The sequence below is a fragment of the Somniosus microcephalus genome, unplaced genomic scaffold (genome assembly GCF_052327205.1).
Source record: "Somniosus microcephalus isolate GS21.2 unplaced genomic scaffold, FLI_Smic_1.0 scaffold218, whole genome shotgun sequence".
In the NCBI taxonomy this organism is placed as follows: Eukaryota; Metazoa; Chordata; class Chondrichthyes; order Squaliformes; family Somniosidae; genus Somniosus; species Somniosus microcephalus.
Window position 1 is genome coordinate 193,038 of NW_028225405.1, and position 27,948 is coordinate 220,985.

The window sequence follows — 27,948 nt, forward strand, 5'->3', positions numbered from 1 at the left end:
CGGCTCGCTCCTCCAGCCCCGCCCCACTCGCTCCCTATTGGTCGGAACCTCCCGTCAATCAGGCACTGGGCCCGGGTCCTATCTTCTATGTACTTTCAGTGATGACTTTTATAAACTGGTTTTACAGAAAATTAGAAGAGGAGGGGAGAGATTTGAAGACACTCGGTCCCTTTGTGACTCTAAAGTTGCAGCTGGCCCCGCCCTCTCCTGCTCCACAGGCGACCAGCCCGCATCGCGCATGCTCAGTACAACCCCTGGGCCTCTGTCAATCATCCTCCCCCTCTGAACAGGCCCCGCCCCTCCTCCTACTCCGCATGCGCCGCCGGGCCCAGCTCTCGAAGTTGAACCGCGCAGGGCCTCCGATTCTGGGTCGGCCCGGGCAACCGCGAGTCCGGATCACCGGCGGAAAGTGAGTTTTATGAAGGTTTTTTTTATATATAGCGGAGAGAAGCGCGGGCGAGGAGATAAATAAAAAGAAAGTACAAACCGTACCGTCCCAGCGCCCTCCCGGCACCGAGCGGAGTGGATTGAGCGGCTGCAGTCCCTTCTCTGAATGGCCTCTTCCTGTGATGACGTCACAACCAGGCCCCAGCGCCGGGGAGGGAAGGTCCCGCCCCCTAGCCGCGCCGCCATTGGTTGGAGGACCAGGCCGCCCAGTTCAGTCCTCCCAGCTCAGCCCTCTTCCTACTGGTCAGAGCTCCCGTCAGTCAGAATCACAATGTTCCGGCTCACTCCGCCACCCCGCGCGGTTCAAACCGCTCCGTTCGGCGTCCACGGAGGTCCCGCCCGCCCCTCAGGTTTGTTTTTTCTGGTATTTTACTTTATAATCTCGCTCTCCGCTCCCCCCTCACCTCCATTTAAATCGATTCCCCAACACTTTACTTTACCCGGCCGCTGATTTCGCCTCTTTCCCGGGCCGACTTCCGTCTTCTCCCCAGAGGCCCCGCGCAGGCGCACTGGCAGCCTCGTTTTGTGGTGGGGCCGAATGAGCATGCGCGGCCCCGCCTCTCCACATTTAAAGGGACACCCACCCCGTCCACATTTAAAGGGACACCCACCCCATCCATATTTAAAGGGACACCCACCACCTCCACATTTAAAGGGACATCCACCCCGCCACATTTAAAGGGACACCCACCTCCTCCACATTTAAAGGGACTCCCTCCCCCCCTCACATGTCCTCTACTGTGGAGGAGGAATTCCTTGAGTGTTTACGGGATGGTTTCCTGGACCAATATGTCGAGGAACCAACCAGAGATCAGGCCATCTTAGACTGGGTATTATGTAACGAGAAAGGATTAATTAGCAATCTTGTTGTACGAGGCCCCTTGGGTCGGAGTTATCATAATATGATCGAATGCTTCATTAAGATGGAGAATCAAGTTGTTGACTCAGAGACTAGGGTCCTAAATTTAAATAAAGGAAACTACGATGGTCTGAGGAGCAAGTTGGATGGGATTGATTGGGGAATGTCACTCAAAGGGTTGACGGTGGATAGGCAATGGCAAACATTCAAAGACCGCATGGATGAACTACAGAATTTGTTCATCCCAGTTTGGCATAAAAATAAAACTAAAGAGGTGACTCAACCGTGGCTAACAAGGGAAATTAGGGATAGCATAAGATCCAAGGAGAGGACATATAAATTGGGCAGAAAAAACAGTAAACCTGAGGATTCGGAGCAGTTTAGGATTCAACAAAGGAGGGGAAAATAGAATATGAGAGTAAGTTTTCAGGGAACATAAAAACTGACTGACTGTAAAAGCTTTTATAGATATGTGAAGAGAAAAAGAACATAAGAAGTAGGAGCAGAAGTAGGCCATATGGCCCCTCGGGCCTGCTCCGCCATTCAATAGGATCATGGCTGATCCGAACCTAGACTCACGTCCACTTCCCTGCCCGCTCCCCATAACCCCTAATTCCCTTATCAGTTAGGAAACTGTCTATCTCCGTTTTAAATTTATTTAATGTCGCAGCTTCCACAACTATCTCAGGTAGCAAATTCCATAGATTTACCACCCTCTGAGTGAAGAAGTTTCTCCTCATCTCAGTTTTGAAACGGCAGCCCCTTATTCTAAGATTATGCCCCCTAGTTCTAGTCTCACCCATCAGTGGAAACATTCTCTCTGCATCCACCCGATCGAGCCCCCTCACAATCTTATATGTTTCGATAAGATCGCCTCTCATTCTTCTGAATTCCAATGAGTAGAGGCCCAACCTACTCAACCTTTCCTCATAAGTCAACCCCCTCATCTCCGGAATCAACCGAGTGAACCTTCTCTGAACTGCCTCGAGAGCAAGTATATCTTTTCTTAAATATGGAAACCAAAACTGCATGCAATATTCCAGGTGTGGCCTCACCAGTACCCTGTATAACTGAAGCAAGACTTCCCTGCTTTTATACTCCACCCCCCTTGCAATAAAAGCCAAGATTCCATTGGCCTTCCTGATCACCTGCTGTACCTGCATACTAACCTGTGTTTCATGCACCAGGACCCCCAGATCCCTTTGTACTGTAGCACTTTGCAGTTTCTCTCCATTTAGATAATAACTTGCTCTTTGATTTTTTCTGCCAAGGTGCATAACCTCACACTTTCCAACATTATATTCCATCTGCCAAATTTCTGCCCACTCACTTAGCCTGCCTATGTCCTTTTGCAGGTTTTTTATGTCCTCCTCACTCACTGCTTTCCCTCCCATCTTTGTATCGTCGGCAAACTTGGATATGTTGCACTCGGTCCCCTCCTCCAAATCGTTAATATAGATTGTAAAGAGTTGGGGTCCCAGCACTGACCCCTGCGGAACACCACTAGTTACTGATTGCCAACCCGAGAATGAACCATTTATCCCAACTCTCTGTTTTCTGTTAGATAGCCAATCTTCCACCATGCCAGTATATTACCCCCAATTCCATAATTTTTTATCTTGCGTAGTAATCTTTTGTGTGGCACCTTGTCAAATGCTTTTTGGAAGTCCAAATACACCACATCCACTGGTTCCCCTTTATCCACCCTGTTTGTTACATCCTCAAAGAATTCGAGCAAATTTGTCAAACATGACTTTCCCTTTATAAAACCATGCTGACTCTGTCCAATTAAATTATGCTTATCCAAATGTCCTGTTACTGCTTCCTTAATAATGGACTCCAACATTTTACCAACCACAGATGTTAGGCTAACTGGTCAATAGTTTCCAACCTTTTGTCTCCCTCCCTTTTTAAATAAGGGCATTACATTAGCAGTTTTCCAATCTGCTGGGACCTTGCCTGAATCCAGGGAGTTTTGGAAAATTACCACCAATGCATCCACAATCCCCACTGCTACCTCTCTCAAGACCCTAGGATGTAAGCCATCAGGTCCAGGGGATTTATCCACCTTAAGTCATTCAATGGCATTACCATCGCTGAATCCCCCACTATCAACATCCTGGGGGTTACCATTGATCAGAAACTGAACTGGACCAGCCATATAAAGACTGTGGCTACAAGAGCAGGCCAGAGGCTGGGAATTCTGCAGCGAGTGTCTCACCTCCTGACTCCCCAAAGCCTTTCCACCATCTACAAGGCACAAGTCAGGAGTGTGATGGAATACTCTCCACTTGCCTGGATGAGTGCAGCTCCAAGAACACTCAAGAAGCTCGACACCATTCAGGATAAAGCAGCCCGTTTGATTGGCACTCCATCCACCACCTTCAACATTCACTCCCTCCACCACCGGCGCACTGTGGCTGCAGTGTGTACCATCTACAAGATGCACTGCAGCAACTCGCCAAAGCTCCTTCAACAGCACCTTCCAAACCCGCGACCTCTACCACTTAGAAGGGCAAGGGCAGCAGACGCATGGGAACATCACCACCTACAAGTTCCCCTCCAAGCCACACACCATCCTGACTTGGACCTGTATCGCCGTTCCTTCACTGTCGCTGGGCCAAAATCCTGGAACTCCCTTCCTAACAGCATTGTGGGTGTACCTACACCATATGGACTGCAGCGGTTCAAGAAGGCGGCTCACCACCATCTTCTCAAGGGCAATTAGGGATGGGCACTAAATGCAGGCCTAGCCAGCCAGCGACGCCCACATCCCATCAATGAATATATTTTTTTTTTTTTAAAGTCCCATTATCTTACCGAGTACCACCTCCTCAGTGATTTTAATCGTATTTAGCTCCTCCCCCCCCATAGCCCCCTGTTTGTCCAGTGTTGGGATATTTTTAGTGTCCTCTACTGTAAAGACTGATACAAAATATTTGTTCAGCGTTTTTGCCATCTCCATGTTCCCCACTACTGACTTCCCAGTCTCGTCCTCTAAGGGACCAACATTCACTTTAGCCACCCTTTTTCTTTTTCTATAACTGTAGAAACTCTTGCTGTCTGTTTTTATATTTTTTGCTAGTTTACTTTCATAATCTATCTTCCCTTTCTTAATTAATGTTTTAGTTATTCTTTGCTGGCTTTTAAATACTTCCTAATCTTCTATCCTCCCACTAGATTTGGCTACTTTATATGCCCTTGTTTTCAGTCGGGTACCATCCTTTATTACTTTACATAGCCACGGATGGCTGGCTTTTCTTTTACGCCCCTTTTTAGTCAGTGGAATATATTTTTCTTGAAAGTTGTGAAATATCTCCGTGAATGTACACCACTGCTCATTTGCCGTCTTGCACCTTAATCTATTTTCCGAGTCCACTTTAGTCAACTCTGCTCTCATACCTTCATAGTCTCCTTTATTTAAGCCTAGTACGCTGGTTTGAGATCCAACTCTCTCACCCTCCAACTGAATTTGGAATTCAACCATGTTATGGTCACTCATTCCAAGGGGATCCTTTACTGGGACATTTTTTATTAATCCTATCTCATTACACAGGACCAGATCTAAGATTGCCTGGGACAGTGTAGAGAGAGCTTTACTCTGTATCTAACCCATGCGCTACCTGCCCTCATGAGCAAATTTGGCTAGGGTAAATAAAATCAGAGAGTTAAATGCGTGGCTCAAAGACTGGTGTGGGAGAAATGGGTTTTGCTTCTTGGGACATTGGCACCAGTACTGGGACAGGAGAGAGCTGTTCCGTTGGGACGGAGTTCACTTGGCCAGTGCTGGGACTAGAATCCTGGCGAATCGAATAACTAGGGCTGTCGAGAGGGCTTTAAACTAATTAGTGGCGAGGAGGTTTCAAGAGAGCCTGGTTGGTTCAGTAACATACTGCTCAAGGAACCCGTCCCTAATGCACTCTATGAACTCTTCCTCAAGGCTGCCCTGCCCAATTTGATTTGTCCAGTCAATATGAAAGTTAAAATCTCCCATGATTATAGCTGTTCCCTTATTACAAGCCCCAACTATTTCCTGATTTATACTCCGACCAATAGAGTTGCAACTGTTAGGAGGCCTATAGACTACGCCCACTAGTGACTTTTTCCCCTTATTATTCCTTATTTCCACCCAAACCGTTTCACTATCCTGATCCTTTGACCCAATATCATTTCTCACTATTGCAGTGATTCCACCTTTATTAACACAGCCACCCCACCTCCTTTTCCTTCCTGGCTGTCCTTCCTAATAGTCAAATACCCCTGGATGTTTACTTCCCAGTCATGGTCACCCTGCAGCCATGTCTTCGTAATGGCCACCAGATCATACCCATGTGTAGTTATTTGTACCGTCAACGCGTCTATTTTGTTATGAATGCTGCGTGCATTCAGATAAAGAACTTTTAAATATGTTTTGTGACAATTTATTCCTGCTTTTACCCCCTTTACTACTTTACCTTTATCTTTATATATTCTGTCCCTTCCTGACACGCTCTGGTTTTTAATTCCCCCACTGCTACCTTGCTCTATTGCCTTCTCTGCTGACATTTTTAGCTCTCTTGAAACCTCCCCCCCACTAATTAGTTTAAAGCCCTCTCTACAGCACTAGTTATTCGATTCACCAGGATTCTGGTCCCAGCACTGGCCAAGTGAAGTCCGTCCCAACGGAACCGCTCTCTCCTGTCCCAGTACTTGTGCCAGTGTCCCAAGAAGCAAAACCCATTTCTCCCCCACCAGTCTTTGAGCCACGCATTTAACATTCTGATTTTATTTACCCTAGCCAAATTTGCTCGTGAGGGCAGGTGCAGCATGGGTTAGATACAGAGTAAATCTCCCTCTACACTGTCCCATCAAACACTCCCAGGGCAGGTACAGCACGGGTTAGATAAAGAGCAAAGCTCCCTCTACACTGTCCCATCAATCACTCCCAGGGCAGGTACAGCACACGTTAGACATGCAGTAAAGCTCCCTCTACACTGTCCCATCAAACACTCCCAGGGCAGGTACAGCACACGTTAGACACGGAGTAAAGCTCCCTCTACACTGTCCCATCAAACACTCCCAGGGCAGGAACAGCACGGGTTAGATACAGAGTGAACCTTCCTCTACACTGTCCCATCAAACACTCCCAGGGCAGGTGCAGCATGGGTTAGATACAGAGTAAATCTCCCTCTACACTGTCCCATCAAACACTCCCAGGGCAGGTACAGCACGGGTTAGATAAAGAGCAAAGCTCCCTCTACACTGTCCCATCAATCACTCCCAGGGCAGGTACAGCACACGTTAGACATGCAGTAAAGCTCCCTCTACACTGTCCCATCAAACACTCCCAGGGCAGGTACAGCACACGTTAGACACGGAGTAAAGCTCCCTCTACACTGTCCCATCAAACACTCCCAGGGCAGGAACAGCACGGGTTAGATACAGAGTGAACCTTCCTCTACACTGTCCCATCAAACACTCCCAGGGCAGGTGCAGCATGGGTTAGATACAGAGTAAATCTCCCTCTACACTGTCCCATCAAACACTCCCAGGGCAGGTACAGCACGGGTTAGATAAAGAGCAAAGCTCCCTCTACACTGTCCCATCAATCACTCCCAGGGCAGGTACAGCACACGTTAGACATGCAGTAAAGCTCCCTCTACACTGTCCCATCAAACACTCCCAGGGCAGGTACAGCACACGTTAGACACGGAGTAAAGCTCCCTCTACACTGTCCCATCAAACACTCCCAGGGCAGGAACAGCACGGGTTAGATACAGAGTGAACCTTCCTCTACACTGTCCCATCAAACACTCCCAGGGCAGGTGCAGCATGGGTTAGATACAGAGTAAAGCTCCCTCTACACTGTCCCATCAAACACTCCCAGGGCTGGTACAGCACGGGTTAGATACAGAGTAAAGCAAAGATTATTATTTGAATGGCAATAGATTGGGAGAAGGGGAAGTGCAAAGAGACCTGGGTGTTATTGTGCACCAGTCGCTGAAGGTAAGCATTCAGGTGCAGCAGGCGGTTAAGAAGGCAAATGGTATGTTGGCCTTCGTTGCAAGAGGGTTCGAATACAGGAACAGGGCCTTGGTGAGACCACACCTTGAGTATCGTGTACAGTTTTGGTCACCTTACCATGGAGGGAGTGCAGCGAAGATTCACCAGGCTGATACCTGGGATGACAGGAATGACGTATGAGAAAAGATTGTGTCGATTGGGCTTATACTCACTGGAGTTTAGAAGATTGAGAGGGGATCTCATTGAAACCTATAAAATTCTGTCAGGTCTGGACAGACTAGATGCAGGAAGGATGTTTCTGATGGCCGGGGAGTCCAGAACCAGGGGTCATAGTCTAAGGATAAGGGGTAAGCCATTTAGGACTGAAATGAGGAGGAATTTCTTCACCCAGGGAGTGGTGAACCTGTGGAATTCTCTGCCACAAAGGGCGGTGGAGGCCAGTTCATTAAATATATTCAAGAAAGAGTTGGATATATTTCTTGAGGCTAAAGGGATCAAGGGATATGGGGAGAAGGCAGGGACAGGGTACTGAATTTCGATGATCAGCCATGATCTCATTGAATGGCCTACTCCTGCTCCTATCTTCTATGTTTCTATGTTTCTCTACACTGTTCCATCAAACACTCCCAGGGCAGGGACAGCACGGGTTAGATACAGAGTGAAGCTCCCTCAACACTGTCTCATCAAATACTCCCAGGGCAGGTACAGCACAGGTTAGATACAGAGTAAAGCTCCCTCTACACTGTCCCATCAAACACTCCCAGGGCAGGTACAGCACGGGTTAGATACAGAGTAAAGCTCCCTCTACACTGTCCCATCAAACACTCCCAGGGCAGGTACAGCACGGGTTAGATACAGAGTAAAGCTCCCTCTACACTGTCCCATCAAACACTCCCAGGGCAGGTACAGCACGGGTTAGATACAGAGTAAAGCTCCCTCTACACTGTCCCATCAAACACTCCCAGGGCAGGTACAGCACGGGTTAGATACAGAGTAAAGCTCCCTCTACAATGTCCCATCAAACACTCCCAGGGCAGGTGCAGCACAGGTTAGATACAGAGTAAAGCTCCCTCTACACTGTCCCATCAAACACTCCCAGGGCAGGGACAGCACGGGTTAGATACAGAGTGAAGCTCCCTCAACACTGTCTCATCAAATACTCCCAGGGCAGGTACAGCACAGGTTAGATGCAGAGTAAAGCTCCCTCTACACTGTCCCATCAAACACTCCCAGGGCAGGTACAGCACGGGTTAGATACAGAGTAAAGCTCCCTCTACACTGTCCCATCAAACACTCCCAGGGCAGGTACAGCACGGGTTAGATACAGAGTAAAGCTCCCTCTACACTGTCCCATCAAACACTCCCAGGGCAGGTACAGCACGGGTTAGATACAGAGTAAAGCTCCCTCTACACTGTCCCATCAAACACTCCCAGGGCAGGTACAGCACGGGTTAGATACAGAGTAAAGCTCCCTCTACAATGTCCCATCAAACACTCCCAGGGCAGGTGCAGCACAGGTTAGATACAGAGTAAAGCTCCCTCTACACTGCCCCATCAAACACTCCCAGGGCAGGTACAGCACAGGTTAGATACAGAGTAAAGCTCCCTCTACAATGTCCCATCAAACACTCCCAGGGCAGGTACAGCACGGGTTAGATACAGACTAAAGCTCCCTCTGCACTGTCCCATCAAACACTCCCAGGGCAGGTACAGCACGGGATAGATACAGAGTAAAGCTCCCTCTACACTGTCCCATCAATCACTCCCAGGGCAGGTACAGCATGAGTTAGATACAGAGTAAAGCTCCCTCTACACTGTCCCATCAAACACTCCCAGGGCAGCTACAGCACAGGTTAGATACAGAGTAAAGCTCCCTCTACAGTGTCCCATCAAACACTCCCAGGGCAGGTACAGCATGGGTTAGATACAGAGTAAAGGTCCCTCTACACTGTCCCATCAAACACCCCCAGGGCAGGTACAGCACAGGTTAGATACAGAATAAAGCTCCCTCGCCACTGTCCCATCAAACACTCCCAGGGCAGGTACAGCACGGGTTAGATACTGAGTAAAGCTCCCTCTGCACTGTCCCGTCAAACACTCCCAGGGCAGGTACAGCACGGGTTAGATACAGAGTAAAGCTCCCTCTACACTGTCCCGTCAAACACTCCCAGGGCAGGTACAGCATGGGTTAGATACAGAGTAAAGCTCCCTCTACACTGTCCCGTCAAACACTCCCAGGGCAGGTACAGCATGGGTTAGATACAGAGTAAAGCTCCCTCTACACTGTCCCGTCAAACACTCCCAGGGCAGGTACAGCACGGGTTAGATACAGAGTAAAGCTCCCTCTACACTGTCCCATCAAATACTCCCAGGGCAGGTACAGCACGGGTTAGATACAGAGTAAAGCTCCCTCTACACTGTCCCATCAAACGCTCCCAGGGCAGGTACAGCACGGGTTAGATACAGAGTAAAGCTCCCTCTACACTGTCCCATCAAACACTCCCAGGGCAGGTACAGCACAGGTTAGATACTGAGTAAAGCTCCCTCTACACTGTCCCATCAAACACTCCCAGGGCAGGTACAGCACGGGTTAGATACAGAGTAAAGCTCCCTCTGCACTGTCCCATGAAACACTCCCAGGGCAGGTACAGCACGGGTTAGATACAGAGTAAAGCTCCCTCTGCACTGTCCCATCAAACACTCCCAGGGCAGGTACAGCATGAGTTAGATACAGAGTAAAGCTCCCTCTACACTGTCCCATCAAACACTCCCAGGGCAGCTGCAGCACGGGTTAGATACAGAGTAAAGCTCCCTCTACACTGTCCCATCAAACGCTCCCAGGGCAGGTACAGCACGGGTTAGATACAGAGTAAAGCTCCCTCTACACTGTCCCATCAAACACTCCCAGGGCAGGTACAGCACGGGTTAGATACAGAGTAAAGCTCCCTCTACACTGTCCCATCAAACACTCCCTCTACACTGTCCGATCATAAGAACATAAGAAGTAGGAGCAGGAGTAGGCCATACGGCCCCTCGGGCCTGCTCCGCCATTCAATAGGATCATGGTTGATCCGAACCTCGACTCACGTTCACTTCCCTGCCCTCTCCCCGTAACCCCTAATTCCCTTATCTGCTAGGAAACTGTCTATCTCCATTTTAAATTTATTTAATTTTGCAGCTTCCACAGCTCTCTGGGGTAGCAAATTCCATAGATTTACTACCCTCTGAGTGAAGAAGTTTCTCCTCATCTCAGTTTTGAAAGGGCAGCCCCTTATTCTAAGATTATGCCCCCTAGTTCTAGTCTCACCCATCAGTGGAAACATCCTCCCCGCATCCACCTGATCAAGCCCCCTCACAATCTTATATGTTTCGATAAGATCGCCTCTCATTCTTCTGAACTCCAATGAGTAGAGGCCCAACCTACTCAAACTTTCCTCATACGTCAACCCCCTCATCTTTGGAATCAACCGAGTGAACCTTCTCTGAACCGCCTCGAGGGCAAGTATATCTTTTCTTAAATATGGAAACCAAAACTGCACGCAGTATTCCAGGTGTGGCCTCACCAATACCCAGTATAACTGCAGCAAGACCTCCCTGTTTTTATACTCCATCCCCCTTGCAATAAAAGCCAAGATTCCATTGGCCTTCCTGATCACCTGCTGCACCTGCATACAAACCTTCTGTGTTTCATGCACCAGGACCCCCAGATCCCTTTGTACTGTAGCACTTTGCAGTTTCTCTCCATTCAGATAATAACTTGCTCTTTCATTTTTTCTGCCAAAGTGCATAACCTCACACTTTCCAACATTATATTGCATCTGCCAAATTTCTGCCCACTCACTTAGCCTGTCTATGTCCTTTTGCAGGTTTTTTATGTCCTCCTCACTCACTGCTTTCCCTCCCATCTTTGTATTGTCGGCAAACTTGGATATGTTGCACTCGGTCCCTTCCTCCAAATCGTTAATATAGATTGTAAAGAGTTGGGGTCCCAGCACTGACCCCTGCGGAACACCACTTGTTACTGATTGCCAGCCTGAGAACGAACCATTTATCACAACTCTTTGTTTTCTGTTAGATAGCCAGTCTTCCACCCATGCCAGTATATTACCCCCAATCCCGTGATTTTTTATCTTGATCAGTAATCTTTTGTGTGGAACCTTGTCAAATGCCTTTTGGAAGTCCAAATACACCACATCCACCGGTTCCCCTTTATCCACCCTGTATGTTACATCCTCAAAGAATTCGAGCAAATTTGTCAAACATGACTTCCCCTTCGGAAAACCATGCTGACTCTATCCTATTAAATTATGTTTATCTAAATGCGCTGTTACTGTTTCCTTAATAATTGACTCCAACATTTTGCCAACCACAGATGTTAAGCTAACTGGTCTATAGTTTCCAGCTTTTTGTCTACTTCCCTTCTTAAATAAGGGTGTTATATTAGCAGTTTTCCAATCTGCCGGGACCTTTCCTGAGTCCAGGGAGTTCTGGAAAATAATCACCAATGCATCCACAATCCCTACCGCCACTTCTCTCAAGACCTTAGGATGTAGGCCATCAGGTCAGGGGGATTTATCCGCCTTAAGTCCCATTATTTTACTGAGTACCATCTCCTTAGTGATTTTAATCGTGTTTAGCTCCTCCCCCCCCCCATTGCCCCCTGTTTGTCCAGTGTTGGGATATTTTTAGTGTCCTCTACTGTAAAGACTGATTCAAAATATTTGTTCAGCGTCTTTGCCATCTCCATGTTCCCCAGCACGAGTTTCCCGGTCCCATCCTCTAAGGGACCAACGTTCACTTTAGCCACTCTTTTTCTTTTTATATAGCTGTAGAAACTCTTGCTATCTGTTTTTATATATTTTGCTAGTTTACTTTCATAATCTATCTTCCCTTTCTTAATTAATCTTTTAGTTATTGTTTGCTGGCTTTTAAATGCTTCCCAATCTTCTATCCTCCCACTAGATTTGGCTACTTTATATGCCCTTGTTTTCAGTCGAATACTATCCTTTATTACTTTACTAAGCCACGGATGGCTGTCTTTTCTTTTACTCCCCTTTTTCCTCAGTGTAATATATTTATCTTGAAAGATGTGAAATTTCTCCTTGAATGTAGACCACTGCTCTTGTACCGTCTTACACTTTAATCTGTTTTCCCAGTCCACTTTAGTCAATTCTACTCTCATACCTTCATAGTCTCCTTTATTTAAGCATAGTACGCTGGTTTGAGATCCAACTCTCTCACCCTCAAACTGAATTTGGAATTCAACCATATTATGGTCACTCATTCCAAGGGGCTCCTTTACTAGGACATTTTTTATTAATCCTGTCTCATTACACAGGACCAGATCTAAGATTGCCTGCCCCCTGGTTGGTTCAGTTACATATTGCTCAAGGAACCCGTCCCTAATGCACTCTATGAACTCTTCCTCAATGCTGCCATGCCCAATTTGATTAGTCCAGTCAATATGAAAGTTAAAATCCCCCATGATTATAGCTGTTCCCTTATTACAAGCCCCAACTATTCCCTGATTTATACTCCGACCAACAGATTTGCAACTGTTAGGAGGCCTATAGACTACGCCCACTAGTGACTTTTTCCCCTTATTATTCCTTATCTCCACCCAAACTGTTTCACTATCCTGATCCTTTGACCCAATATCATTTCTGACTATTGCAGTAATTCCATCCTTCATTAACATAGCAACCCAACCTCCCTTTCCTTCCTGTCTGTCCTTCCTAATTGTCAAATACCCTTGTATGTTTAGTTCCCAGTCATGATTATCTTGCAGCCATGTTTCCGTAATGGCCACCAGATCATACCCATGTGTAGTTATTTGTACCGTCAACTTGTTAATTTTGTTACGAATGCTGCGTGCATTCAGATAAAGAACTTTCAAATATGTTTTCTGACAATTTATTCCTGCTGTTACCCCTTTTACTACTTTATCTTTATCATTATACATTCTGTCCCTTCCTGACACGCTCTGGTTTTTAATTCCCCCGCTGCTACCTTGCTCTATTGCCTTCTCCGCTGTCATTTTTATTTTTCGCTCTCTTAAAACCTCCCCCCCACTAATTAGTTTAAAGCCCTCTCTACAGCCCTAGTTATTTGATTCGCCAGGACTCTAGTCCCAGCACTGGCCAAGTGAAGTCCGTCCCAACAGAACAGCTCTCTCCTGTCCCAGTACTGATGCCAGTGTCCCAGGAAGCAAAACCCATTTCTCCCACACCAGTCTTTGAGCCACGTATTTAACTCTCTAATTTTATTTACCCTAGCCAAATTTGCACGTGGCTCAGGTAGTAACCCAGAGATTATTACCCTTGTGGTTCTGCTTTTTAATTTGGCCCCTAGCTGCTCAAACTCCCTCAGCAGAACCTCCTTCCTTGTCCTATCTATGTCGTTGGTACCAACATGGGCCAAGACAACTGGATCCTCCCCCTCCCACTCCAAGTTTCTCTCCAGCCCAGAGGAGATGTCCTTAACCCTGGCACCGGGCAGGCAACACAGCCTTCGGGACTCTCGCTCTCAGCTGCAAAGAACTCTATCTATCCCCCTAACGATACTATCTCCTACCACTACAACATTTATTTTATCTCCCCCCACTTGAATGGCCCCCCGCTCCACGGTGCTGTGGCCGGGTTGCTCATCCTCCCTGCAGTCCCTGTTCCCATCCTCACAGGGAGTAAGAGCCTCAAACCTGTTGGACAAGAGCAAGGGCTGCGGCTCCTCCAACACTACCTCCTGGATCCCCGTACCTGCCTCACTTCTAGTCACACCATCCTGACCCTGGCCACGGACTACATCTGAATTAATTAATCTAATAATTGGTGTGACTACCTCCTGATACACAGAGTCCAGGCAACTCTCCCCCTCCCTGATGTGTCTCAGTGTTTGAAGCTCGGACTCCAGCTCTTCAACACGGAGCCGGAATTCCTCGAGCAGCCAACACTTACTGCAAATGTGATCACCGTGAGCATTAATGGTGTTCACCAGCTCCCACATATTGCAGCAGCAACACATCGCCTGATCTCCCATTCTATGTAATTAATTAAATTTATTAATATTATTTTTAAATACCCTCTGCCCCGATTCTAGATGATGAATATCGCACCTTAGAAACTATAAACCACAGAGTTTAAGCTTAAAAAAGAGAGAAATACTCACCAACCAATCACTTATCCGCTTTCTGGTGACGTCACACTTGGATTACTTTTTACCTCTCTCCTTCCCTCTGAGGTCCGAGACTGGAGATTGGTAAAACCTTACCTGGGTCTCGGGAGCCTTTATACAGCCGCTCAGCCCGCGATTCCCGCCGATTCTCGCACTGAGGCCTTACCTGGGTCTCTGGGGCCTTTATACAGCCGCTCAGCCCACGATCCCCGCCGATTCTCGTACTGAGGCCTTACCTGGGTCTCTGGGGCCTTTATACAGCCGCTCAGCCCGCGATTCCCGCCGATTCTCGTACTGAGGCCTTACCTGGGTCTCTGGGGCCTTTATACAGCCGCTCAGCCCGCGATTCCCGCCGATTCTCGTACTGAGGCCTTACCTGGGTCTCTGGGGCCTTTATACAGCCGCTCAGCCCGCGATTCCCGCCGATTCTCGTACTGAGGCCTTACCTGGGTCTCGGGAGCCTTTATACAGCCGCTCAGCCCGCGATTCCCGCCGATTCTCGCACTGAGCCCTTACCTGGGTCTCGGGAGACTTTATACAGCCGCTCAGCCCGCGATTCCTGCCGATTCTCGCACTGAGGCCTTACCTGGGTCTCTGGGGCCTTTATACAGCCGCTCAGCCCGCGATTCCCGCCGATTCTCGCACTGAGGCCTTACCTGGGTCTCTGGAGCCTTTATACAGCCGCTCAGCCCACGATTCCCGCTGATTCTCACACTGAGACCTTACCTGGGTCTCTGGGGCCTTTATACAGCCGCTCAGCCCGCGATTCCCGCCGATTCTCGCACTGAGACCTTACCTGGGTCTCGGGAGCCTTTATACAGCCGCTCAGCCCGCGATTCCCGCCGATTCTCGCACTGAGGCCTTACCTGGGTCTCTGGGGCCTTTATACAGCCGCTCAGCCCACGATTCCCGCCGATTCTCGCACTGAGACCTTACCTGGGTCTCTGGGGCCTTTATACAGCCGCTCAGCCCGCGATTCCCGCCGATTCTCGCACTGAGACCTTACCTGGGTCTCGGGAGCCTTTATACAGCCGCTCAGCCCGCGATTCCCGCCGATTCTCGCACTGAGGCCTTACCTGGGTCTCTGGGGCCTTTATACAGCCGCTCAGCCCGCGATTCCCGCCGATTCTCGCACTGAGGCCTTACCTGGGTCTCTGGGGCCTTTATACAGCCGCTCAGCCTGCGATTCCCGCCGATTCTCGCACTGAGGCCTTACCTGGGTCTCGGGAGCCTTTATACAGCCGCTCAGCCCGCGATTCCCGCCGATTCTCGTACTGAGGCCTTACCTGGGTCTCTGGGGCCTTTATACAGCCGCTCAGCCCGCGATTCCCGCCGATTCTCGTACTGAGGCCTTACCTGGGTCTCTGGGGCCTTTATACAGCCGCTCAGCCCGGGATTCCCGCTGATTCTCACACTGAGGCCTTACCTGGGTCTCGGGGGCCTTTATACAGCCGCTCAGCCCGCGATTCCCGCCGATTCTCGCACTGAGCCCTTACCTGGGTCTCGGGAGCCTTTATACAGCCGCTCAGCCCGCGATTCCCGCCGATTCTCGCACTGAGGCCTTACCTGGGTCTCGGGAGCCTTTATACAGCCGCTCAGCCCACGATTCCCGCTGATTCTCACACTGAGACCTTACCTGGGTCTCTGGGGCCTTTATACAGCCGCTCAGCCCGCGATTCCCGCCGATTCTCGCACTGAGACCTTACCTGGGTCTCGGGAGCCTTTATACAGCCGCTCAGCCCGCGATTCCTGCCGATTCTCACACTGAGGCCTTACCTGGGTCTCTGGAGCCTTTATACAGCCGCTCAGCCCGCGATTCCCGCCAATTCTCGCACTGAGCCCTTACCTGGGCCTCGGGAGCCTTTATACAGCCGTTCAGCCCACGATTCCCGCTGATTCTCACACTGAGGCCTTACCTGGGTCTCTGGATCCTTTATACAGCCGCTCAGCCCGCAATTCCCGCACTGGGGCCTTACCTGGGTCTCGGGAGCCTTTATACAGCCGCTCAGCCCGGGATTCCCGCCGATTCTCGCACTGAGGCCTTACCTGGGTCTCGGGAGCCTTTATACAGCCGCTCAGCCCACGATTCCCGCCGATTCTCGCACAAGCTTCACAATACAAGCTTCTTTCAAATGCAAAATTGATTCCTACAGACAGCCTTGGTCACTCTGCAAAAAAAACTGTTTAACAATTCATCATAACTCCCCTGCATTTGCAGAGGTGTAGAGTGCAAAAAGCAAGGAAGTTATGATGAAACTGTGTGAAAGACTGGAGTCAGCTGTGGCTCAGTGGATAGCAGAGTCAGAAGGTTGTGGGTTCAAATCCCGCTCCGGGGACTTGAGCATAAAAAGCGAGGCTGACACTCCAGTGCGGTGCTGAGGGAGCGCCGCACTGCCGGAGGGGCAGTGCTGAGGGAGCGCCGCACTGTCGGAGGGGCAGTGCTGAGGGAGCGCCGCACTATCGGAGGGGCAGTGCTGAGGGAGCGCCGCACTGTCGGAGGGGGCAGAGCTGAGGGAGCGCCGCACTGTTGGAGGAGCATTGCTGAGGGAACGCTGCACAGTCGGGGGGCAGTACTGAGGGAGCGCCGCACTGTTACATAAGAACATAAGAAATAGGAGCAGGAGTAGGCCATTCAGCCTCTCGAGCCTGCTCCACCATTCAATAAGATCATGGCTGATCTGATCCTAACCTCAAATCTTCTATCCCTCTCCATCCACCCGAACCCATGTGATCTCCCGGGAGAGGCGAAAAACCAGATAAAAAACCCAATGGCCAATTTGGGAGGAAAAATCTGGGAAATTCCTCTCCGACCCATCTAGGCGATCGAAACTCGTCCAGGAGATCACTCTGTCCCTGTATTTTCTACAGTACTTGCCTTCTGTAAAGGCGATCTCCACCCAGCCAGGAACAGGAATAAAATCATCTCCTGAAATCTAACACAGAATTAGAACACAAGAAGTAGGAGCAGAACCAGGCTACACGGCCCCTGGGCCCACTCTACTACCCACAGGGCCATGACCATTCCGAACCTAGACTCATGTCCAATTTGCTGCCCGCTCCCCGTAACTCTTAATTCCCTTCTAGGAAACTATCTATTTCTGTTTAAAATTTATTTAATGATGTAGCTTCCACAGCTTTCTGGGGCAGCAAATTCCACAAACCTACCACCCTCTGAGTGAAGAAGTTTCTCCTCATTTCAGTTTTGAAAGAGCAGCCCCTTATTCGAAGATTATGCCCCCTAGTTCTAGTTTCACCCATCATTGGGAACATCCTCACCGCATCCACCCGATCAAGCCCCTTCACAATCTTATATGTTTCAATAAGATCGCCTCTCATTCATCTGAACTCCAATGAGTAGAGTCCCAATCTACTCAACCTCTGCTCATATGACCACCCCCTCATCCCCGGGATTAACCGAGTGAACCTTCTTTGTACTGACTCGAGAGCAAGTATGTCTTTTCTTAAGTATGGACACCAAAACTGTATGCAGTATTCCAGGGGCAGTGCTGAGGGAGCGCCACCCTGTCGGAGGGGCAGTACTGAGGGAGCGCTGCACTGTCGGAGGGCGAATACTGAGGGAGCGCCACTTTGTCGGAGGGGCAGTACTGAGGGAGCGCCGCACTGTCGGAGGGTCAGTACTGAGGGAGTGCCACACTGTCGTAGGGGCAGTACTGAGGGAGCGCCACACTGTCGGAGGGGCAGTACTGAGGGAGCGCCGCCCTGTCGGAGGGGCAGTACTGAGGGAGAGCTGCACTGTCGGAGGGGCAGTACTGAGGGAGCGCCGCCCTGTCGGAGGGGCAGTACTGAGGGAGAGCTGCACTGTCGGAGGAGCAGTACTGAGGGAGCGCTGCACTGTCGGAGGAGCAGTACTGAGGGAGCGCTGCACTGTCGGCGGGGCAGTACTGAGGGAGTGCCGCACTGTCGGAGGGGCAGTACTGAGGGAGCACTGAACTGTCAGAGGGGCAGTACTGAGGGAGCGCTGCACTGTCGGGGGGGCAATACTGAGGGAGTGCTGCACTGTAGGCGGGGCAGTACTGAGGGAGCGCCGCACTGTCGGGGGGGGCAATACTGAGGGAGTGCTGCACTGTAGGCGGGGCAGTACTGAGGGAGCGGCGCACTGTCGGAGGGGCAGTACTGAGGGAGCGCCGCACTGTCGGAGGGTCAGTACTGAGGGAGTGCCACACTGTCGTAGGGGCAGTACTGAGGGAGCGCCACACTGTCGGAGAGGCAGTACTGAGGGAGCGCCGCCCTGTCGGAGGGGCAGTACTGAGGGAGAGCTCCACTGTCGGAGGAGCAGTACTGAGGGAGCGCTGCACTGTCGGAGGAGCAGTACTGAGGGAGCACTGCACTGTCGGCGGGGGAGTACTGAGGGAGTGCCGCACTGTCGGAGGGGCAGTACTGAGGGAGCGCCGCACTGTCGGAGGGGCAGTACTGAGGGAGCGCCGCACTGTCGGGGGGGCAGTACAGAGGGAGCGCTGCACTGTCGAAGGGGCAGTACTGAGGGAGCACTGCACTGTCGAAGGGGCAGTACTGAGGGAGCGCCGCACTGTCGAAGGGGCAGTACTGAGGGAGCGTCTCACTGTCGGAGGGGCAGTACAGAGGGAGCACCGCATTGTCGTAGGGGCAGTAATGAGAGAGCGCCGCACTGTCGGGGGGGCAGAGCTGAGTGAGCGCCGCACTGTCGGTAGGGCAGTGCTGAGGGAGCGCTGTACTGTCGGAGCAGTGCTGAGGGAGCGCTGCACAGCCGGGAGGCTGAATACTGAGGGAGCGCCACATTGTCGGCAGGGCAGTACTGAGGGAGCACCGCACTGTTGGAGGGTCAGTACTGAGGGAGCGCCGCCCTGTCAGAGGGGCAGTACTGAGGGAGCGCTGCACTGTCGGAAGGGCAGTGCTGAGGGAGCGCCGCACTGTCGGGGGTGCAATACTGAGGCAGCGCCACACTGTCGGGGCAGTACTGAGTGAGTGCCGCACTGTCGGACGGGCAGTACTGAGGGAGCTCCGCACTGTCGGAGGGGCAGTACTGAGGGAGCTTCGCACTGTCGGAGGGTCAGTACTGAGGGAGTGCCACACTGTCGGAGGGGCAGTACTAAGGGAGCATCGCGGTGTCGGAGGGTCGGTACTGAGGGAGTGCCACCCTGTCGGAGGGGCAGTACTGATGGAGCGCCGCACTGTCGGGGGGGCAGCACTGAGGGAGCGCCGCACTGTCGGGGGGGCAGTACTGATGGAGCGCCGCACTGTCGGAGGGGCAGTACTGAGGGAGCGCCACACTGTCGGAGGGGCAGTACTGATGGAGCGCCGCACTGTCGGGGGGGCAGCACTGAGGGAGCGCCGCACTGTCGGAGGGGCAGTGCTCAAGGAGCGCTGCGCCATCGGAGGGACAGTGCTGCGGGAGAGCCGCATTGTCGGAAGGGCAACAATGAAGGAGCGCTGCAGTGTCGGAGGTGCCGTCCTACGGATGAGACGTTAAACCGAGGCCCCCGTCTGCCCCCTCAGGTGGACGTAAAAGATCCTGTGGTGCTATTTCGAAGAAGTTATCCCCGGTGTTTTGTGCCCAATATTTATCCCTCAATCAACATGACGAAAAAAGATTATCTGGTCATTATCACATTGCTGCTTGTGGGAGCTTGCTGTGCGCAAATTGGCTGCCGCGTTTCCCACATTACAACAGGGACTACACTTCAAAAGTACTTCATTGGCTGTAAAGCGCTTTGGGACGTCCGGTGGTCGTGAAAGGCGGTTAAGAAGGCAAATGGTATGCTGGCCTTCATACAAGAGGATTTGAGTACAGGAGTAAAGAGGTCTTACACCAATTATATCTTCTTCTTCTTAGGCAGTCCCTCGGAACCGAGGATGACTTGCTTCCACATTAAAAATGAGTTCTCGGGTGTGAGGGTAAACCGGGAGAGCTTCTTCTCCCTGATGCGCCATCAATTACTCAAAAGACTGAGGTTAAGTGAGTAACAACCAGGCTTTTATTAACTAAAGAATGAAGGTCTAGTCTCGAGTGGTCGACCCGTCCAGAATACTAAGGGACTGGGAGGTAGTCACTTATATACCTGGAATAGTGGGAGGAGTCAGCCGAGGCATGTCCAGACCTGTACCGAGTGGAATACACATACAGACACAGACAGGTATAACAGTGGTTTACCACATTCACCCCTTGTTTAAAAATGAGTCCGGCGGGGTGAAGTGTATTTAAAAGTTCGTGTATTGGAGTCTCTCCGGAGGTCTTGTCTGCCGCTGTGATCGACGTGGCGACGGCAGGGGTGGTGTAGCTTCCGGCGTCGCGTCCCGTGTAGGCTGGGGCACTGGAGTGTAGTCCTCGTGGGTGACGGTCCAAGGCGAGCCGGCTGCTGGGGTTGGATATCGGGTCGTGGGGGGGGTGGTAATGGGTAGTGGGTTACAGCGGTCCCCGAGGGTGTCGTGGGGGGTGGGGTGGTAATGGGTAGTGGGTTACAGCGGTCCCCGAGGGTGCGAGGTCTCGTATGGAGACTGTGTCCTCCCGCCCGTCCGGGTACGCAATGTAAGCGTACTGGGGGTTGGCGTGGAGGAAGTCGACCCTCTCGACCAGGGGGTCCGTTTTATTGGTCCTCACGTGTCTTCTCAGTAGTACCGGCCCTGGGGACGTCAGCCATGGCGGTAACGCTGTCCCCGATGTGGACTTCCTTGGGAAGACAAACATTTTCTCGTGAGGGGTGGCATTGGTGGCAGTGCAGAGCAGTGACCGAATCGAGTGGAGCGCATCGGGGAGCACCTCCCGCCAGCGGGAGGTCGGAAGGCCCCTAGACTTTAAGGCTAGTAGGGCGGCCTTCCAAACTGTTGCATTCTCTCTTTCCACCTGTCCGTTCCCCCGGGGGTTGTAACTGGTGGTCCTGCTTGTGGCTATACCCCTAGCGAGCAGGTACTGGCGGAGTTCGTCGCTCATAAACGATGAGCCCCGGTCGCTATGGATATAGCTGGGGAAACCGAACATGGTGAAGAGGCTGTTCAGACATTTAATGACCGTGGCACTGGTCATGTCCAGGCAGGGGAGAGCGAACGGGAAACGGGAGTACTCGTCAATGATGTTGAGGAAGTACACATTGCGGTCGGAGGAGGGGAGAGGCCCTTTAAAATCGACGCTCAGGCATTCGAAAGGGCGAGTGGCTTTTATCAGGTGGGCTCTGTCTGGTCTATAAAAGTGCGGTTTGCACTCAGCGCAGACTTGGCAGTTCTTGGTCATGGTCCTGACCTCCTCAATGGAGTAAGGCAGGTTGCGGGCCTTGATGAAGTGGAAGAACCTGGTGACCCCCGGGTGGCAGAGGTCATTGTGGAGGGCCCTCAGCCTATCGATCTGCGCGCTGGCGCAGGTGCCACGCGATAGGGCATCTGGGGGTTCATTGAGCTTCCCAGGCCGGTACAAGATCTCGTAATTGTAGGTGGAAAGTTCGATTCTCCACCTCAAGATCTTGTCATTTTTGATTTTGCCCCTCTGCTTGTTGTTGAATATAAAAGCAACTGAAAGCTGGTCAGTGAGCAGGGTAAATCGTTTTCCGGCCAGGTAGTGCCTCCAATGACGCACAGCCTCCACAATAGCCTGGGCCTCCTTCTCGACCGCGGAGTGTCTGGTCTCCGGGCCCTGGAGGGTTCGTGAGAAGAATGCCGCAGGTCTCCCCGCCTGATTAAGGGTGGCGGCCAGAGCGAAGTCGGACGCATCGCTTTCCACCTGGAAGGGGATGGATTCGTCCACTGCGTGCATGGTGGCTTTGGCAATGTTCTCCTTGATACGGTGGAAGGCCGAGCGGGCCTCTGCCATCAGGGGAAAAGAGGTGGATTTGATCAGCAGACGGGCTTTGTCTGCATAGTAGGGGACCCACTGGGCGTAGTAGGAAAAAAACCCTAGGCACCTCTTCAGAGCTTTTAGGCAGTGGGGCAGTGGGAGTTACATAAGGGGACGCATCCGGTCGGGGTCGGGACCAATGACTCCGTGTTCCACAACACAGCCAAGGCTGGCGAGGCGGTCTGTGCGGAATATGCACTTCTCCTTGTTATACGTCAGGTTCAGGAGTTGGGCGGTGCGGAGGAATTTCTCGAGGTTTGCGTCATGGTCCTGCAAGTCATGGCCGCAGATGGTCACATTGTAAGGGAAAGTGGCCTGCAGCGCATTTTGATCGACCATCCGGTCCATCTCCCTTTGCAAGACGGAGACCCCGTTGGTAACGCCAAAGGGAACCCTAAGGAAGTGATAGAGGCGGCCGTTTGCCTCAAAAGCAGTATACTGGCGGTCTTCGGGGCGGATGGGGAGCTGGTGGTACGCTGATTTCAGGTCAATGGTCGAAAAGACGCGGTACTGCGCGATCTGGTTGACCATGTCAGCTATGCGGGGGAGTGGGTAGGCGTCCAGCAGGGTGTAGCGGTTTATTGTTTGGCTGTAGTCGATGACCAGGCGCTGCTTCTCGCCGGTCTTAACGACCACAACCTGGGCTCGCCAGGGGCTGGAGCTGCCCTCAATAATCCCCTCCTTCAGGAGCCGCTCCACTTCGGTTTTGATGAAAACCCTGTCCCCGGCACTGTATCGCCTGCTCTTTGTGGCGATGGGCTTACAGTCGGGGGTGAGGTTAGCAAACAGTGAGGGGGGGGGGTGGGACTCTGAGTGTGGAGAGGTTGCATCTGGTGCGCGGCGGGCAATTTGGAGGCTGCTGGCTGCGGACTGTGAGTGGGGGGAGGGGGCCATCGTAACGCTTTTGAGGTGGCATTGGAAATCCAACCCCAGTAGAACGGCAGCGCAAAGTTGGGGCAGGACCAGGAGTTTAAAATTATTGAACACAGTCCCGTCTACTACTAGTGTCACCACGCAGTAGCCGCCAATGTCCGCTGACTGGGACTCAGCGGCCATAGAAATCTGCTGGTGCGCAAGCAGGACTGGGAGAGAGCAACGCCGCACCGTGTCGGGGTGGATGAAGCTCTCTGTGCTCCCGGAGTCAAAAAGGCAGTTTATTGCATGGCCGTTTACCTTAACATCCATTTTGGACCGAGCTAGTTGGTGCGGTCTCGTTTGGTCCAGCGTCACAGAGGCCAGCGTAGGGGTCGGTGTGTCGCTGCGGGTATCAGGTGGGGAGGGGTTGGCGGCCTGCTGTGTCCCGGCTGGTGTCCAAGATGGCGGCGTCCATGATTCCCATGTGGCTGGAGTCGTCCAAGATGGCTGCTGCTGCGGTGGTTCGCACATGGCTGGGGAAGCCCAAGATGGCGGCCCACACGCGGCGCTGTTGGGGGCCCAAGATGGCGGCTCGCACGGCCCACACGCGGCGCTGCTGGCGTTCGGGGTGGCTTTGGCCTTGCAGACGCTAGCGTAGTGTCCCTTTTTCCCGCAGCCCGAGCAGGTCGCATTCTTCGCCGGGCAGCGCGCTCTGGGGTGTTTGGCCTGGCCACAGAAGTAGCATTTCTGGCCTTGGGATACTGCTGTCTGACTTTGGGACACTGCTGCGGTGGTTGGGCCATTGTTGGGCTGTGGCTGGGGTGGCACGGTGCTATGGGGCTGTCCTACCGTGTCCCAGGTTGTCGTTCCCCGCGGCGTCCACGGTGCAGAGGAGTAGGCATCCATGCCCCGGTAGGCTGCGTCCAGCGTTAGTGCAATTTCGGAGGCTTTGTCGAGGGTGAGGTCACTCTGCTCCAGCAGTCGCTGTCGGGTGTAGTTGGACCTGTGGCCCGCTACGAAGGCATCCCGGATCAGTTCCTCCGTATACTTAGTGGGCGTTACCGCCTTACATCCACAGGCCCGGCCAAGCACGGACAGTGCTTGGAGGTATTCCTCAGTCGATTCCCCAGGTTGTTGCTTGCGACTCCCCAGGAGGTGCCTGGCGTAAACTTCGTTCACAGGGCGCGTGTACTGGGTCTTGAGGAGCTGGAGGGCGGCTGTGTACGAGGTCGCGTCCCGGATGACTGAGTACACTCGGTGGTTCACCTTGGAGATCAGGACAGACAGTTTGTTCGCATCCGTTACGACCGCAGTGGAGGCAGTCAGGAATGCCTCGAAGCACATGAGCCAGTGAGCAAACTTGGTGGAAGCGTCCGCTTCCCGACTGTCCAGGTCCAGGCATGCTGGTGTGAGGATCTTCTCCATTATAAAAAATTTAGTTAATAAAATTGATGCGCCATCAATTACTCAAAAGACTGAGGTTAAGCGAGTAACAACCAGGCTTTTATTAACTAAAGAATGAAGGTCTAGTCTCGAGTGGTCGACCCGTCCAGAATACTAAGGGACTGGGAGGTAGTCACTTATATACCTGGAATAGTGGGAGGAGTCAGCCGAGGCATGTCCAGACCTGTACCTAGTGGAATACACATACAGACACAGACAGGTATAACAGTGGTTTACCACACTCCCCGAGACGGACCCTCTGATATAAAGGGTCGACTGGATCCATGTTTATCTGTAATTTAAACAGAGGTCTGGTCGTCTTCCGAGCTCTTTCCCCTAGAGGAGAGGGTAGAATGGGGGTCTTTAGTGTTAAATGGTTTCACCTGGGTCCATTGCTTCCATCGCATACCCATCGGTTCTTGTAGACAAACACACGTATCACTTGTCATTAATACAGTACATGGCCCCATCCAACGGGCCCCATTCCCTTTCTTCCGATAACTTGCGTCATTACTTGTTGACCGATTCTGGGCAACTCGTCTGGTTTAAGTCCAGCATTCTGCCTTTCTAGATCTTTAATCTGTTGTTGGTTCCTTACTACTTTATTTAGTGCTTGTACCTCCTGATTTAGTTGTACTAAGTATCGCCTTAATCTATCTTGCACTGGTCCTGGTCCTAAATACATACTTTAGTTCTGTCTTCACAAAGGAGGACACAAATAACCTCCCAGAGATGTCGGGGAACATAGGGTCTAAATGAAAGGGAGGAACTGAATGAAATCAGTATTTGTAGGGAAATGGTGTTCGGGAAATTGATGGGATTGAAGGCCGATAAATCCCCAGGGCCTGATAATCTACATCCTAGGGTACTTAAGGAAGTGGCCCTAGAAATAGTAGATGCATTGCTGGTCCTCTTCCAAAATTCGATAGACTCTGGAACAGTACCCATGGATTGGCAGGTAGCTAATGTTACCCCACTATTCAAAAAGGGTGGGAGAGAGAAAATGGGGAATTATAGACCGGTAAGCCTGGCATCGGTAGTGGGGAAAATGCTAGAGTCCATTATAAAGGATGTAATAGCAGAGCACTTGGAAAACAGTGACAGGATCGGACAAAGTCAACATGGAGGGTCCCTAAACTTACATAGAAACATAGAAGATAGGAGCAGGAGTAGGCCATTTGGCCCCTCGAGCCTGCTCCGCCATTCAATGTTCAAGTTTCTGGAGTGGGACTTGAACCCACAACTTTGTGCCTCAGAGGCGAGAGTGCTACCCACTGAGTCACTGGCTGACACTAAAGAACAAGCAGTTCTGACGAAAGGTCATTGACCTGAAACGTTAACTCTGTTTCTCTCTCCACAGATGCTGCCTGACCTGCTGAGTATTTCCAGCATTTTCTGTTTTTATTAAAGAAACGAGGGAGTGATTGCTGACAGGAGGAATGTTGGGTCGTCCTGCACATGCGCACCTCCTTGGCAGCTGAGGCGAAACACCGACTCGCCCCCACCTGAGCCGCTCACGCGTACCAGATGTTGCGGCTCCGCATGTGCGCCCGATGTTCCAACCGCGGGGTTTTGTGCGCTGAGCATGCGCGTTGTGGACCAATCGGGACGGGCGATTGTGGAGCAGGAGGGAGAGCGTGGGGGCCATGAGCACATGCGCAGGACTCAGAGTCAACAGAGTGCTTTCTGGAGCATTGGGGCTTATGGGTATTACAGCCACCATCACTGCTGATCCTTTCAACCAACCTGTGCAGCAGCTGGAGCCTGAAAATCAGCTTCACTGCCCCTAGGTTCGGAAAGGGGAAAATTAAACAACAGTTTGCCTCTGATCCTTTTCTGATCTCAATTTACAGGGTTATAGAAGTGGAGCAGTTACAGGCGGGAAGCTCAGACCAAACATTACGTCAACATCTGACAGAGTCGCTGGATTCATCAGGACCTGAATATCATCGGCCTTTGCACATGGAAGGAGAAAGCAGCGATCGCAGCGATGACAAACCGCACATGTGTTCGGTGTGTGGACGCGGATTCAGCCGATCGCCTGACCTGGCGAGACACATACACCGTCACACCGGGGAGAAACCGGGTAAAGGTGGGGACGGTGGGAAGGGATTCAGTTCCCCGTCTACGTTGGAAGTTCAACGGCGCAGTCACACCAGGGACAGTCCGTTCACCTGCTCCGTGTGTGGAAAGGGATTTGTTTGTTCATCCCCCCTGCAAACACACCAGCGAGTTCACACTGGGGAGAGACCCTTTCAGTGTTCTGACTGTGGGAAGAGCTTTAAAAGCACTGGGGATCTGAAGCGACACCAGCTTGTTCACACTGATGAGAGACCATTTCAATGCTCTGACTGTGGGAAGAGCTTTAAAAGCGCCAGGGAACTGAAGGAACACCAGTTTGTTCACAAAGATGAGAGACCATTTCAGTGTCCTAACTGTGGGAAGAGCTTTAAAAGCCCCCAGCATCTGAAGCAACACCAGCGAGCTCACACTGATGAGAGGCCGTTTAAATGTTCTGACTGTGGGAAGAGCTTTAAAAGATCCAGGGATCTGAAGAAACACCAGCGAGTTCACACTGGTGAGAGGCCTTTCACCTGCTTCGTGTGTGAGAAGGGATTCATTGAGTCATCCCACCTGCTGGCACACCAGCTTGTTCACACTGGAGAGAGACCCTTTAAATGTTCTGACTGGGAAGATCTTTAAAAGCTCCAGGGAGCTGAAGAGACACCAACACCTACAAACTGGAGAGAAACCACCTGCTCTGAATGTGGGAAGGGATTCACTCGGTCCTCCACCCTCTTAGCACACCAGCTTGTTCACACTGACGAGTGACCCTTTAAATGTTCTGACTGTGGGAAGAGCTTTAAAAGCTCTAAGAGCCTTAAGGGACACCAGCGTGTTCACACTGATCATCAAATCTAACAGCACAGAAGGAGGTGATTCGGCCCATCCTGTCTGTGCCGGCTCTTTGAAAGAGCTGTCCAATTTAGTCCCAAACCCCAGCTTTATCCCCAGAACTCTGCAAACTAGTCCTCTTCAAGTACATGTCCAATTACTGTTTGAAAGTTCCTGTGGAACCTGATTCCAGCATCCTTTCAGATGGTGCGTCCCAGATCTTAACAACCCTCTGTGTGAAAACAATTCTCCTCATTTCCCTCTAGTTCTTTTAGCAACTATTTTAACTCTGTGACCTTTGGTTACCGACCCACTTGCCAGAGTGAACAGTTTCTCCCTACTTGCTCGATCAAAAGCCCCTCATTATTTTGAACACCTCTATTAGGTCTCCTCTTAACCTTCTCTGCTCTAAGGGGAACAATCCCAGCTTCTCCAATCTCTCCACATAACTGAAGTC

The 27,948-nt window shown here is 51.4% G+C and overlaps 1 protein-coding gene across 1 annotated transcript; it reads left to right on the plus strand.

Annotated features, from left to right (window-relative positions):
* Positions 1 to 304: 304 nt before the first annotated feature.
* On the plus strand, positions 305 to 27,720 carry LOC147082039 (uncharacterized). Its single transcript, XM_085980508.1, has 2 exons — positions 305 to 409; positions 26,450 to 27,720. The coding sequence occupies exons 1-2, from the start codon at positions 315 to 317 to the stop codon at positions 27,297 to 27,299; spliced, it is 945 nt and encodes a 314-aa protein (XP_085836634.1). The 5' UTR covers positions 305 to 314; the 3' UTR covers positions 27,300 to 27,720.
* The last annotated feature ends 228 nt before the right edge of the window (positions 27,721 to 27,948 follow it).

What these genes read in the sequence shown, in the direction of transcription:
- LOC147082039 (XM_085980508.1), top strand. Translation starts at nt 315, where the DNA reads ATGCGCCGCCGGGCCCAGCTCTCGAAGTTGAACCGCGCAGGGCCTCCG. An exon ending in GTCCGGATCACCGGCGGAAA is followed by an intron (nt 410 to 26,449) that starts GTGAGTTTTATG and finishes CTCAATTTACAG; the next exon opens with GGTTATAGAAGTGGAGCAGT.